The sequence below is a fragment of the Acartia tonsa genome, chromosome 9, assembly GCF_053477335.1.
Source record: "Acartia tonsa isolate MP-2025a chromosome 9, ASM5347733v1, whole genome shotgun sequence".
NCBI classification, from domain to species: Eukaryota; Metazoa; Arthropoda; class Copepoda; order Calanoida; family Acartiidae; genus Acartia; species Acartia tonsa.
Genome location: NC_137268.1, coordinates 17,585,444 through 17,601,162, shown reverse-complemented (window position 1 = coordinate 17,601,162; position 15,719 = coordinate 17,585,444). Strand labels below are relative to the sequence as shown.

At 29.6% G+C, this 15,719-nt stretch overlaps 2 protein-coding genes across 2 annotated transcripts in view; one reads left to right on the top strand and one right to left on the bottom strand.

Annotated features, from left to right (window-relative positions):
* LOC145327636 (glutaminyl-peptide cyclotransferase-like) overlaps positions 1 to 15,719 on the top strand; it is a 526,230-nt gene that overhangs the window by 36,579 nt on the left and 473,932 nt on the right. The window lies entirely within an intron of this gene.
* The window catches only part of LOC145327626 (uncharacterized), a 189,105-nt gene that overhangs the window by 79,528 nt on the left and 93,858 nt on the right, over positions 1 to 15,719 (bottom strand). The window contains exon 12 of the mRNA XM_080171167.1: positions 12,663 to 13,166. Within this exon, the coding sequence (XP_080027293.1) occupies positions 12,663 to 13,166 (504 nt within the window). The remainder of the gene's footprint in view (positions 1 to 12,662; positions 13,167 to 15,719) is intronic.

The window sequence follows — 15,719 nt, the reverse complement described above, 5'->3', positions numbered from 1 at the left end:
ATTTTAGAATTCAATAAGTTGAAATGTCATTAGAATCAGGGACAGAGGGGACATTAAACTGTTTATTACATTAAGTTGATAAGCCAACTTGGGGACTCTTATTGAATTTGATTGGTTGTTTATTAAGTTGAGTGTCCAAATGCTACAATTATCATTGGGGATGTACATCAATTTATTGGCCATTGACTTTTGTGTTATATCGATAAGTAGCTATCATTAGATGCTGCCGGCAAAAGTATAGTAGCATGTCGATTAAATATCAATAATAACGATTTTTTTTCTATTTTTGATAAAACATAAAAGCATACTTAATTAAATTGAGTAAATGTTTTCAACTATATGACATTTATAAAAGCTAACATTTTGTCAACATATATGCATGTACATGTTATGCTATAAATACTATGATAATCATGATATAAAAACAGAATTTAGATTGTTTTATTTGAATTAAGGTTTGCCGTGAATAATAAGCATCCCCAATTTTAACAACATACGACTACCCCTACAGGCCTAGGTAGGTACATTTGTAGAAATAGGAATAAGTAAAATTAAATTTGTGAAGCTTTCTATTGGCTAAATTATAGTTTTAGATTATGCTTTAGAGGGCATTAGAGCTTTCACAAGTTCGAATCCTCTAGAAGTTATTTGTAAAATCGAAATAAAAATCTTAATAGAATGTCTGAACAAAAGTTTATATCAACCCTCTCCCCCAAAACGCTAAATATTCAGCAAAAAAATGAAAATAGAAAAATTGTATTTTTTACAACCCCTTGTCCCATCATAAGTCAGTACAGCATAAATGATAATTAATATTAAATCCATTGTCCTATATGTCCCTATATCTCTGACCTACTCTATTAGAGACCGCTCCCGAAACCAATTGAAATGAATCACGAATGGCTGAAAATTGTCTGATTTGAGAAATGACCATGTTACAGGAATTTTAGTAGCTGCGATTCTGGTCAAAGTTGATCAACAAAAGTTGCAACGATTTTATAAAAAAAAAACACAATTTTGGTCAAAAATATCACATTTTAGACTTTTGTCCTATAATAATATAAACATGAGAAGACAGCCATTATGTATTGCTGTATAGCATTTCGATATTAAATCAGCTGAGGTTACTTTTCATGCATTATATATTGTCGACAAAAACGGTGAATTTGTGTCTGTATTACGTCAACATAAGTATGTAGTTATAATGTCATTAGACTATCAACATATCCAAGCAAGTCAGTCAAAAATAGAAATATTGTCCCAATGCTTTATTCATTTCTTACTTTTGTAAATAAACTTTGTATGTGATTAACTTTGATACTAAGGTCTATTACAACAAGTTGCCCGCAGGGCTCACATATCTAACCTAACTAGGTTCAGTGGGAGGGGTTTTGCATTTGAAGAAAATCTATTCTTACTCCATAGCCTGGAATATTTTTACGCAAAAACACTTTTTTACTGTTCAAAGCATCATTAATTTTCAATAGTATTTTAAATTTTCTAAAAATTCAAAGTAACATTTCAATCTTAAGAAAAAATGACCCATATAAAACAATGGCGAATTTAAAATCTAGATTCAAAAATGTAAAATCCTTTTAATGGCCAATGGATACAACATGCCCCACACCCTTATGTATGTTTTAATGGATGGCAATAGGGGTAATACTTGCCCCATGAATTATATTTTTTGTGTCGCTAGATCCTTTTATTTTCCAATTATTATCCTTATCCTTCAAAAAGAGTTAGTTACTAATGTATTAACGGCATATATAAATGTTGATATTATTGATATTTTTTTTGGGGGGGGGGGAGGAGGGGGATGGTCTAAAGTGTGATATTCTGTTATTTCTAGCTAAATTTGTGAATTGTCCTAATACAACGAAATTTTATCATGTAAAAAAATCAATATTGGAATGTTTAAGAGAGATAGAGAAAGAAATAGAGAGGCAGGGGGAAAGAAAGAGAGCGGGAGAGTGAGAGAGAAAAAGATAAAAATGAGAATGGTTTATTGTAATGATAATCAGCAGACTAAGTAGAATGATATAATAAATTAAACCTAATAATAGGGTGTGCGTTTATTTTCGCAAACGATCACACCCGAGGGATATAAAGGGATACGACAATGGCCGATAAATTGATGTAATCCCAAAGGATGACACACAAAATTAACCCTTCTGTAGATCAAATTTAGTGGTTGAAACGTTTGAATACTCAACTTAATTAAATAACAAATCAAAATTCAATGAAGTCCCCAAAGTTGTTAAGCCAACGAAAAAGAAAACGTTATAATAAAACTTTGGGTACTAGTGTAATAAACAGCCCATTGTCCCCGCTCTCTCTGATCACAACCGCTGTTGTAGTGTTATTATACGGTTCTGGGGATTTTTGAAAAATGATTGGAAGTGAGGGAACACTAATATTAGATACCATGTAATAAATGCTGTTTAGTCTACCAGTCTAAAAAACAACATTTAAAGTGAACAATTGTGTACATTTAGCGCGCAGCAATATTTAAAGAGTGTAGTATAGGCGCTCATGTTTAAATTCTAGATTAGCCGCGTAATAAAAAAGTTATTTTAGCAAATTTTTTTGTTCAATCTTCATCTAAAAAGCAGCAAAAAATCAATCAAAAATAATCAATTTATAGAGAGAAAAAGAATCATCCATCTCGAAATAAAATGTACATTTTTAACGTGATGACCATGTTTGGGAACTAATAATGTGTATATTTTATATTTCCTTGTAAAAATTATGTCTAGTATTTCTACATAACGAGCTTATTTGTCTGATTTTTACGCTGACATTAAGCCAAAAGCACAGATTTTTGAGAAGTAAATAACTGTACAAAACTGTAATACCAATTATTGATCATCATTTTTCTAAATATCAATGTCCAGAGAAGTCTAGTCACTGCCCTGCTATGTGGCTTAGCCTGCATGGATTGGGATGGGTCGATGAAAGTTAAAATAATCTGCCATCTAAATGAACTAAATTCTGCCTTGTATAGCTTTAATGTATTGGTAAACCTAGAACCATTGTTTTGAATTACAATTTTAATATAGTGGTTATTATTGGCATCATTTTATATATGTTAAACGTCTAATAACCACTTCGACAGTAGGCCTAAAAAAAGCCTTAATAGCTTGTAATAACGTCATTCCTATAATGAAATGTGTTGAAATTACAATATACTTATCTATAATCTTAAGTTGACTTAATATTTTCGCTAAAATTTACATTGAAGCCTCCCTCCTAGTCCCTGGATAATACTAGGTTGTAATCTGGTTTTACAATGACGCAAAAATATATTTTCGTCATCATTATAATCAAAGAGACAGAGGGACAAACTTTCAAATAGATAAATAAGATGAAGTTAGTCAACATTTATTTTGAGGGGGGGGGGAATAGAACAATGGTTTTCATAGGTTTGAGGGGGGTAGACACCCCTTTGCCTCCACCCTTGGAAGTGAATGATTCAAAATAAAAAGTTCAACGTCAAAAACTAATTGTGTTTAGATTATATTACAATTGTGCCTGTCGACTACTTTGGTTTTTAAAAAGTAATCACAACTGACATAATTTCGACGCCATTTCAATAACATATTATTTTTTTTCTATATACTTTTCCCCCATCAATGGTGATAATCAAAAACTGAATTAGTTACGACGATTGTCCAAATCTAAAAAGAGTGGTCTTTGGTTGTAAAAACAACAAGGATGATAACATCCATAAATGCAATGCTCTAAAATCAGACGGTAGGACAAACAAACATTAACACTTCTAGAATGTCAGAATTTACTAAGCAGAGTATTTTTTATATGTATATTTATTGCAAATTGCTGAAACATAGGATACTGTTTGAGGATTATGCGCTTTCTAAATCATACTCATACCTTACTGTTAAAGGAATCATCATGCTAAGTTAAAAACTGAGAAAAATGAAATTTAGAAGAAAAAAATTGTACAGTAGTTTCGCTACTACATTAATCTTTTCTTTCAAAGGCTTAGGAGTAAACAAGATTTTTCGCCCCTCAGAGCGTATTTTAAGACGGGATTTAAAATATTTTTTTATTATAAAAATAAACGCATTTTTAAGAACATCTTATAAATGAGATTACTCTACAATTCTAAACAAATGTTTGTTTTTGTAAGCTAAAAAGGTTTATTAAAGATAGAATTCTAAAATGTATTGTAAAATTTTATTTTTCTTTCCATTATCTACTAATGGATGTTGTCATGCTTGTTTATCTTATAAAATGGTTCAAAATTAGAGAAAAAATTGTGTAATTACTTGAGGCACGTGACATGATATTATTTAATTTAATTATCTCCCCCCCCCCCAAAAAAAAAAATCTCCTAAAAGATAATTATCAGTTTTTAAAATCTTGGAAATTAAATATATTTACTGCACCGTACCATAGACTGTTTTCCACGGATAGGAAAATGTAAATTCATTACTTTTTAAATCTTTTTTGGTGCCATAGACTGAAGGCCTACCCAACTAATATAATGGAGTTACGATTTAGAATTTTTTTCTTAAACAATTGTCTAAAATATGATGGGGTAAATATTTTTTATAGCTCATTAATGGTTTTAATCCAGCGGAAATTAATCGGATTCAGAGCCATACTGGGATAAATAATTGTTATCTGAGCATCGTTTTAATGTGTTCTAATTATTAATTGTACCTTGTCATGCAGACTTTTGTAAGTTGAAGTTTTAGTAGCAAAGCTGCTCTATAGACTATAGATCTTATAAAAGATGTATAAGTATGGATGTATAACCAGACAACTACCAGGTTCCTTTTTGGTCCGCTAGCAAATTGCTTTCTGTGCTTTTGTAGCGTCTTGGCTGATATAATATTTCCAACACTATTGATGATATTCAAAGACCCAATTAAAATTGTGGATAGAGTCCCCACCCCGTGGACATACATTTATTTAGACTTGTTCCCTCTATTCTTTTACTTTAATGGCCTTTTTTTCAAAAGCTTCTTTTTTATAGACTATTATTTGAACAAATATCAGAATTGAATCTTATCATTTATATTATTAACCAGCGCATAGGCCCCTAGCAACTATGGGCTCTGTATAAGAAGAAGGAGAGAATGGCTAGAAAAATAGCATAAAACTATCCTAAGACTTAAATCTGAAAACAAAATAGCCTAAAACCACGACGGGACATATATGAAGATTACCTCAAATAATGAACCCAATCGGTTCAGTAATTATTGATATCTTAAGCTTCAGACAAAAAAAACCTTACTACTTTATATAATAGGATAATAATTAAGTGTTAATAATTTTAACTAAAATATCATTAGTAAAATTGGGCTTAATTGTGACTTAATGAAAATAATTTTTCAATGAAAATCATTAGTAATAGAACCTTAATGATTATTTAATACCTACTTAACTTTTATAATAAAATTTTTTCATAAAGCTTATATGTTAACTGATAGTTTCATATAAATTAATTTTCATCAATTGCAATATTTGTTTATATTTATAGTAATGGATGTAGAATATACAAGGATATTACGACAGGGGAAAAACTGTCGTCAAATTAGCTTGTGAACATGGAACTCTTTTATTGATCAGTTCGTTCATCCAGTAGGAGGGGAGTGGGTGGGGTTAAGGGGTTTGTAAGGGAGATAACATTATTTTAGCCAGCTGTGGGTCTCACTTTATTAGAAAATATGTAAAGATCCATGTAATGATATATCCATTTTTATAGTGTAGTGAGGTTACAAAAAGATAGATGGATAACAGTTTGAGGGTAAAGAATTATACCAATATATGAGCGAAAATTATAGTTCAGAGTTTTGATTGATTTTTTTTGGCCATTTTACTTTTTAGGGCTTTTTTCTTGAAATGGGATGGTAGGAAAACTATTTTGAAAAAAGGTTTTCCATTTTGCATTGATGTATTTTTTTATTCGTCGATCTGTTGCTTTAGTAGTCTTGGTCCATTGGTTAAACAATAATGAAATTTAGGGAAAAACGGCAAAATGATGATAAATTGACGAGAGAGAGAAAAAAGTGACCAAAACGGCCAATTTGGTCAAATTTTGGGGCTTTTTGTGTTATTTTGAATATTTGTATTTATAACAAATTCCACCCCCCATTATCTTTCGTCTAAATTCTACCTGCTTTGGATACGTTTTCCAAAAGATAGATCTTAAACGGATATCAAAAACATAACCTTGCTTTTGTTAGACAATAATGGGTAAATCATTACTTGGAAAACGTGCAAGGGCTAAAATAACGATTTCCCCTTTCCAATCCCTTACCTAATCAAACCCTGGATGAACGAACTGGCCTTTAAACGAGTTCTATGTTAGCAAGCTTAATTGACAACAATTTTCTCCTGTAATAATATCCACGTATATTCTCTATATATTAAGGCAATATTTCATTTACCTGGTCTTTCTACTATATATCCAAGATAAAGTATCACTCCTGATATAAAAAAAATAGCATTATGGTTTTAAAAGTAATTTTCTGAATAATTTTCTCTTTTCTAAAAGCATTATTTTATTAGACCTCCCATTATTTACACAATTTAACACTTTTATGGGGTTTGAAACATTTTTTTCTTCAAATAATTTTTTGAAATGGCCCAAAAAATTTAATTTTAAAATTATTTTTGAAATAAAGAAAAATAATACCTATGAATCAAATTCGTTTCCGATAACTCGGGCCTTTAGTACCTTATGGCTAACAAAAAAGTAATTAATACTATATTTTCTGATCTGCGGACAACTTTCTATAAGACTATGCAATAAACAAGCTCGTATTTAATTGTTTTATTTTGCTTTTAAAAAAACTCATTTGGCCGACCACTTGTATAATGTATAGGCTTTAAATTAGCACTTTTCTTATACCCTATTTTTGTCCGTCTGATTAGGCAACAATCATCTCATACTAACTTTACTATTTTGATAAATATGGCGTCTTATACTAAAGCTTAATATTTCAAATTGAATATATCAATGTTTTAAATAGTTCGACAATGTGCAATTAAAAGATGTTCAAGGATGCTTTTTTAACTTATACAATCTCAATAATGTCAAATTTAGTATTTAAAATAAAAGTAGTATTTACTGACACATTATAACATTATGACAGGGAAAAATAGTCGTTAATTTAGATTGCTAACATGAAACTAATTTATTAGTGAGTTCGTTCATCCAGTAGAAGGAAAGGGGATTGGGTAAAGGGGATGGAAGGGAGGAATCACTATTCTAACCCGCTGCTAGTTTCATTTTATTAGAGAACTTTAAAATCTGGAGTAAGATCCAAACATTAATATATCCATTTAAAAAAAATCTTCGTAAAGTCGTTCTGTTAAAATCCAGGCCGTCTAAACTTTACATATAGAATTCTTTGATAAGAATCTTTAAATATCTCTCTAGAAGACTGAAATTAATGTTTGCAAAAAGTTGGTGTGTAAAAAAAACAAACCTATATCCCAGTTGAACAATGGTGGTGTAATTATATCAACAATCCTATTATGATTAATAGTCAAATGGGGAATATTAAATGGGGATGAATTTGATACAACAGTCGATAAAACCAAGGACTCGGAAGCATCTTGTAAGCCACAGAGAAATCGTCATGGTATAACTTTGAAATTTAGCTGGATGATTAAACACGTTCCTTAACAGACAATTTATCTTTTATAAATATTTTTTTGCACACATGCGGGTTTAAAATTGAGGCTTATATGCGGCAAATGCGCAGCTGCCGAGCCCTGATAACCCATAGAAATTTACATCAACATTATGCCTTTAGGTCCAACAGGGTTGTTCTAATTGGAAAGATCTGTTTTGAACTGAAATTTTATACCCCTTCTCAAAATTGAAATTTAAAGACTTAAAAATACTTTTTTTGTATTAAAAAATATCTAATGAAAAAAGATACTTAATCTATAAATAATCTTAAAAATCAATTACTTTTTTTAAAATTTACAATTGCATAAATAATTAAAATAAAATTCTAGAGCACTAAAATTGGAGAACAATATACAGAAGCTATTGTAAACATTGTTTAAGATTGCTATTTACAATGAAAATAGAAGTTATCAAATCAAGTTCCAAATACCGATGTTAAAAAATCAACGACACTGCAAAAAATGAATTTTTCTATCTAAATAATGGTTCAAAAATAGTCACAACTAAGCAAAAACAAAATAAATATGGGACCAATTGTCGTATTCGTGAAGTAAAAACTAATTAATATTTGGCCTTTAAATTAATTTTGATTTGAATTACAATTGAATAAATACCCTTTATAAATTCAAATAAACTTTAATTATATGAAATAGATTTTTTAAACAGAAAATACCCACGATTTCTTTTTTACCCCATTAAACAAATTCTATTAAATTATATATAACTTTTTTTATAGTATGGATGTTTTTTCTGCTTTTAGCTGTTATCTATTCATACCATCTTTTGGCAAGAACAGATATTCACAATACATTTGTACTTGGACAAAAATTTGAACTATTTTGTTGCAGGATTTATAAAAATAGCCATTGATGACACATTATTCGTATGGTATTCGTGATATGGCGACATATTACGTAGAAAACTTAAATTTCTAATTTAAAATGAAACAAAGTAATTTTGGCCGGGATTCGAACCACAGTGAATTGAATTCCAGCCTCTCACAAAAAAAAGGAAAACCTTTAGAAGTTGAGATTTTGCAGTGATTTTTTACTCCTCATTCCTATTTTAGACTTATAAATCCCTGGAGCAGGAATATAACACTTGTAGATTATTTTAGCTGATCGGAATTGTAAAAAAACATGGTGTAGTATATGTATGTAGTTATGATGTCGTTATGTCGAGAATTTGTCAGTCATGATCACTTTTATTCCATGTCATACAGTCGACATGAACTATTATCATCGACAAAATGCTGCCAATTTTGTACAAAAAAAAAGAAAAGTTTACTAACAATGAGATTATTTTCATAATAATTGTCCATGACTTACTTTTAAAACTTGTACTTTAGAAGATTTTTTTATGCATAATATTTCTTGTAAATCTGTATTTGATAATCTAAATAACGCTCCATTCTTTTAATTTTTTTCGAATTGTAAAAAAAAGTTGAAAAATAACATTTTTTCATAGTAAATTTAACCATTTCAACGTTAAAATATCTTATTTAAGATTTACTTTTTCACCAAAAAAACTAACAAAAAAGTCACCCGAACGTTAATAATGTGGTGATAGATAAGTTCTTTACATACAAGTTTTTAGAGGTTTTAATACAATAATTTGAAGCAGGGAGGAAGGGGACATAAAGCTATTTATGTGAAAGACCCCAAGTTTTTAAAATAACGTTTTCATAGTTTTTGGGAATTTTGATTGGTTGTTACATCAGGTTGAGTGTTCAAACGTTTCAACCACTAATTTAATCTACAGAAGGTGTAATTTTGTGTATCATCATTGTAATTTACATCAATTTACCGGCCATTGTCTTATCCCCTTAGATCCTTAAATTAAAGAGCTAAAGAAAGATTTTAGTTTTCAATAGGGTTGTCTACGTCCACATGAAAATAACCTTCTCTATTGACCAATAACATTTTAATCAACTAGATTTGTATAGTTAATTGAATATATGACAGAAACTAATATTAAATTCAATAGAATCAAAAAGAACTTGATTGTATATCAATGGGAAAGAGACTATTATTCTGAAAATTCAACATTATATGGGTTATTTACATTTTACACTACAACTAGAAACCTATAACTACAAGCTAACCCTTTTTAAAAACTCTATAAGCACACAAAAAAAAGATCTTTGAATATTTTTTGACAAGAAAATATCCTTATCCATATCTGTTTGGTCAGTTAAACAGTTTATAATACTCCATACATTGATATCATATTATTAGTGAATAATTATATAGCTTTTTAAATGATTTGTATCATAAACGAAATTTTTTTTAAAATCTTTTTTCGTTTGTTGATCAATGATACAAGGATCTAAAGGGATAAGACAATGGTCGAAATATGTATGTACATCCCCAATGATGATACACAAAAATACCATTCTGTACATTACAATTAGTGGTTGAAATGTTTGTACACTCAACTTAATGAACCAACCAGTCGAAATGCAAAAAAAGTCCCCAAAGTTGTTAAGCCAACGAATTTAAACAAAATTATAAAACGTAGGTGACTTCAATGGTAAATGAAAACACATCGTAGTATATATTTTGATATTTAAAGCTACATTTGCTACATTTTGATATTAGGTCAGTCATGACAACTTATATATAATCCTATGGTGTCGAAATATAACAGTGTATACAATTACTTCGTTCCTATTCTGAAATGTTAATTTTTAATTCTTAAAAAATCTTATTCTTAAAATTGCATTAAAATTAGGTGAATAAATTATCATTAAACCTTTGTTAAACCTTTGTAAAAATAATTCCTTTTGTGAGTTTAGTGAATAAGTAATTTTTATTTTCTAAATTCAACATCAATAAGCTATAATAAAGGAATAATCAAACAAGTATGACAAGAGCCATAAAAGCGACGCTCTAAAATGGTAGAATAAACGAACACTTGTAGATAAATAATCAGAATATAAATGTAAAAGTCGATACAAAATTTTGATTACATTTGTTGCAATGTTTGCACTGACTCTAATTATAGAAAATCTTTGTTTTTGATTAGAAATATTCAATTTGTTACTAGTGGAAAAGTTAGTGGCACTATAGATTTTGAGATTGATAAACTTTCCTAGCTAAAAGCTTCAATTTTTTAGAAACTTTTTCATCTCTTAATAAATTAAGTATTTTTTTGTATTGTTTCAAAGCCTATAAAATTAGGCGAAGCTATTAAATTTTAAATTAGGAAGAACAAATATTTTAATGGAAAATAGAAAAGTGTCAGCAAACTACAAAGTCAAAAGATTGATAGTTGTTTTTTTCAAACCCCTGCAGATTTTTTCAACTTTTTTTGAAGATTTTTGTTTTTACTTTAATTTCTAAAGTAGGTAGGTATGGTATAAAATATGCTTAGATATGAGAATAAAAATGCACGAAGGACCTCAAAAATGAGACAGACAGACAGTAAATGTACACACCTAAGACATTTCATTGCCACAATGATATTTTATCTATGTAAATTAGACACTAGGATAGCTTCACTGTAAAACAAAAAGGTTTTTTATGTTTTTTTTTTGAATAAACTAATCTTAATCAAGCACTATAAAGTCCATTTTTCTTCATGATTTCAAACATTGTAAAGTGAAACAAAAAGAAATAAATTATTGATGAAACAATATTCTTCTGCGAACTTTCAAAATAAGTTTTGCCATTGGTAGCCTTGTTGAAGACAGAAAAGCTTAGAGGAGTTATAAAAATTTAAGTTAATTTTAAACTACCAAATAAAATATCTTGTTTATTATAATTGGGAAGATGATTAATTCCATATCCTCTGTGAGAGAGGGGTCAATGGGCTGTTTATTACATCTGTCCCCCAAGTTTCATAATAACTTATTCATTGGCTTAACATCTTTGGGGACTTTTACTAAATTTTGAATGGTATGTTTATTGAGTTGAGTGTCCAAACGTTTCAACCACTAACCACTGGCTTGTCCCTGTACTTCTAACATCAAATATTCTACAAATGTACAAATCTTTAAATGTGTACAAAATTTACATTTTCAAAAGCACTTTTTAGAGTGTCGGGTGCTTAAAAAATGGGCAATGACATTGAATTGTAAGTGGCCATCTTCTTTTCATCTTTGGAAAATAATCCTGGTAACTTAATCCTGGCTAGCCGCATTCAAGGAAAGGTAGAATCTCTTATTTGGCCATTTTCACCCAATTAAATCATCCCTCCCTACAAAATCTTAATTTCGGTATTTTAACGAAAAGCCCGCTGGGTTAGAGCACTACGCAAGAGCTATAAAACTATTAGAGCATAGTTTACCAATTGGGGAATAAGCAATTCATTAACAAAACTTTTATTTGATGAGTTACTTATTTAAATAAAAAAAACAATAACAGTTTAATCTAGATTAAAAGTTTCATTGGTATTACGTTTTTCAATAATTTTTTTGGAAAATGTGAATCAGATTTTTCGATGTTATGCAATGTTATTTTAGATTGTTTTGCTTAGTGTCTATTTTAGTATTTTAAATGAATCATTTAGGATATAACGTAATGATTCATTTAACTTTAAATTTAATTTTTTGTGTATTATAATAATTCTCATATAACTTCAATTATATTCGGCACTCAAAACCATATTTTTTATGATTACTTACTCTAAATTTACCAACAAATATGCAATTTTCAACCTTGCTTCAACACAAACTTGAACTTTTTGGGCTGAAAAATGCAACAAAATTTTTATTTTACTTTAATCTTTTTTTACTCCCTCTTTTTTTCTCTCTGTGTTTGATTTGAGGCTAGTTAGATCTCTCTGTAAAGAATACAGCTATAAATTCACATTTTTCTTGACCATAAGAACTTTTTTTTTATATAATATTGTCACTGTATTTAAATAACTTTTAGATGCGAAAATAAGCATATTTGTCATTTTATGATTCACAAAAATCCGCCAATTTATTAATTTTGGCAGATTTTTTAAGCATATTTTTTATATAAAACACACACACATTCCTTATGGAGGCAGATAAATGATCACTAACAGCACTAGCACCGCGTCGATGGCTAGATCTACACTGATGGTCTTGGGGCACACAGTTACCCCCTTTACAGTCCCCCCCACCAGGCCCCCAGTTGTGGTGTGCACGGGGATGGGCATATTCAGAGCTGTTGTTGTGATGGTAGGGGTGGGGATGGTTGTTGTGGACGGGGGAAGCAGACGAGGCCCGTCTTCGTGTAGTTGTGTTGTTGTTATTATTGTAAGAAGAGTACACGGACGAATTATTGTTATTATTGCGGCACCCGCGCGCCCCTGCGCGGTGGTTTTGTGAACCAGACTGCGCATGCGCATTGGCGCACACTGTGCCATCTTCTTTTTCAAGATGTTCCTCCGCTGCATGATGGTGGGAGTAAATGTTTGTTGTGTGGCTACTATTTGAGTTGTAGCATCTGTGACATTCAGACGATTGGGGGACCACCACGCATGATGTGCTACTTCCTAAATGATTCTCATCACAAACCTGAAAATTAAAATAAAACGTTAAATATGATCAGTCAAACTTCAAAACACATTTTTTTGACAAACCATTACAGCACCTGTTTAAGTCCACTATATGACATGTAATGGATAAGTTTAACATAGTTCATTAAAAGTTATTTATCGCATCGTATTTTAGACATATTTTCGTGGTTATTAAAATAAAAGGCCTGGGCTAACAAAACTGGTATTAATTTTATAACTTTTATCTAAATATTCTGTAAAAATACTCTGTAATTCAATGCTATAAATGCTTTTTCAGTATTAATGAGAATCGGTTCTATCGAATCGAGAACCGAAGCCATATTGGAAAGATATTATACAAGAAAGAATTAATATTTGAAACCTATACGAGCATTTTACAAGAAAGATTTTACTTTTTGAAACCTATAAATACCAAATAACACCATTCTAATAATTAAAACATGACTATAGTCAAAGTCTTATAATAACTGGGAGAAGCAAAACTGTTACTAAATTGTATTTAAGAAACTCATAAAAGTTTTACAATAGTAGAGCTTTAATATTTGTCTAATTACGCATGCATTGAATAATGTATTGAATAGTTTAATATTTATATTAAGTTGCGTGTAGTTGCGCTACTTATAAGTTCAAAGAACTCAAACTTACAGCCCCAATGCCCATTAATAATGTATTATTTCCTAAATATATTGTAATGATCATTAAAGCTCATAAATATCATATTAGACATACAATTAATATCATATAATAACTAATAGTTAATTAATGCCCATAGCTTAGATAATTGTTGCTAAAGAAATGATAGATTATTTCAAATAAAATCAACGCAGTGCATTGGGTTAAAATTATGATAAATAGATAAACAAATAGATTGATAAAAAATTAGAGTTAAAAGAAAATTGTGTAGTTGCTACGCTTCTACAAAGAAATTGTTAAACCTATTATATTATTTCAGCATTGAACAAGAAAAATACGGTCCAAAGGAGCGGATAAAAAACCTTTTTTTTTATAAATCTTTATTTAAAAGTAACACGAAGTTTGTCTGTCTCTCTTTATATAAAAGATCTTGCTCAACACTAAACGAATATGACACTTGTTTTTAACAGTAAATTTTCTTTTGGTCCCTTTTATTTGCTTATTTAAGTTGGTATCTTTACCATCCTGTTAAAAATCACCCATATAAAAACTTCTTTAAGGTTACCCTAAAGGCCTCAAGGGGTGAAAGCAACCCTCAACTATCGCTGAATGGACGAACAGACATCAATAATTAAGTAGCTGCGCTACTAAAAAGAAACTAATGCTTATTTATCATGGTTTGAAAGATCTCTAAATTATCACAGTAAGATTTTGGTCGAGATTTTTTCATATCATTCTATGCTATAATCAATCCTAAAGGTTAAGAGTTATTAAGATGCTTAATATGAGGGAGAAGGAAAGGGAGTTAGATAAATGGTGAGGGAGTGAGAGAGATGATGAGGGAGAGAGGGAGATAAATGAGAGAGATGTGGAGAAAATATCATTCATTACCTCATCAAGATATCTACTGTGAAAAAACATCTGTGTTTTTAAGCCAGGGTAAAATACAAAAAGGGCGAAATTAAAAAAAATCTTGGATCTATTGCAGTTCACGTAGAAATTTTCCTTTAATGGGTAAAAAAGTTAATTATATAAAGAATCAACGATAGAATGTTTGACGGATTAGTCTTATTTTAAGAAAACTTTGTCTTTAATAAAGTATGAACCTTACAAATATAATCCTTAAAAATATAACTTGAAAGTAAAGGGTCGTAATTTGAAGAAATTAGCTGGGTAGTTTTTGCTAGAAAACAACATTATATAATGGTCCATAATGTTATTAATTGTATTTTCTTAAAGGAAGGTTTCCATTAGGTCAATTTATGTTAGATGTTTATAGTAAAATTGTTACTTTTGAAGTTTTTTTTGTAGTACCTATTAGATAAATATAATATTATGATTTGAGCAATTTTAGATATTTTGAGCGGCACAAGAACTGAAACATTTCTTAATATCATGTTAGCCAAAGAAATGTTAAATTAGCAAAAAACTAAAATTCTAGAAACCATAAAACGTATGAAAAATCGCCCAAAATATAAAATCTCCTAATGAAACTTTAGGTGTGCATTAATTTTCGCAAAAATTCTAATTCGCAAAGATTTTCATATTTGTAAAAAAAGACAATAAAATTTTAGTGAACATGGGTGTTTTAAATGTTAAGCACATGAAAAATTGCAAATGTTTTTGTTCTGCTGATTTGATTATTTGGTTTATATGTGGAAATAAATGCACACCATAAACTTTCTCCATGCGTTTAAAGTGCATGTGCAACCAATCTTTTAACATACAGACACACGGACAAGTTATCTAAAAATAAAGTTTTGAAAAAGGAGATAGAAAGATAGTAAAAGATTCAATGAAGGATTTAAAGGGAATCGGTTCCTATCCATACTGAAAAATCAAGTATAACATCGTATTACAGATAATATTCCACGAATAATAAAAATCATAAAGTTAAAACCAGCTTTTTCATTTTAAT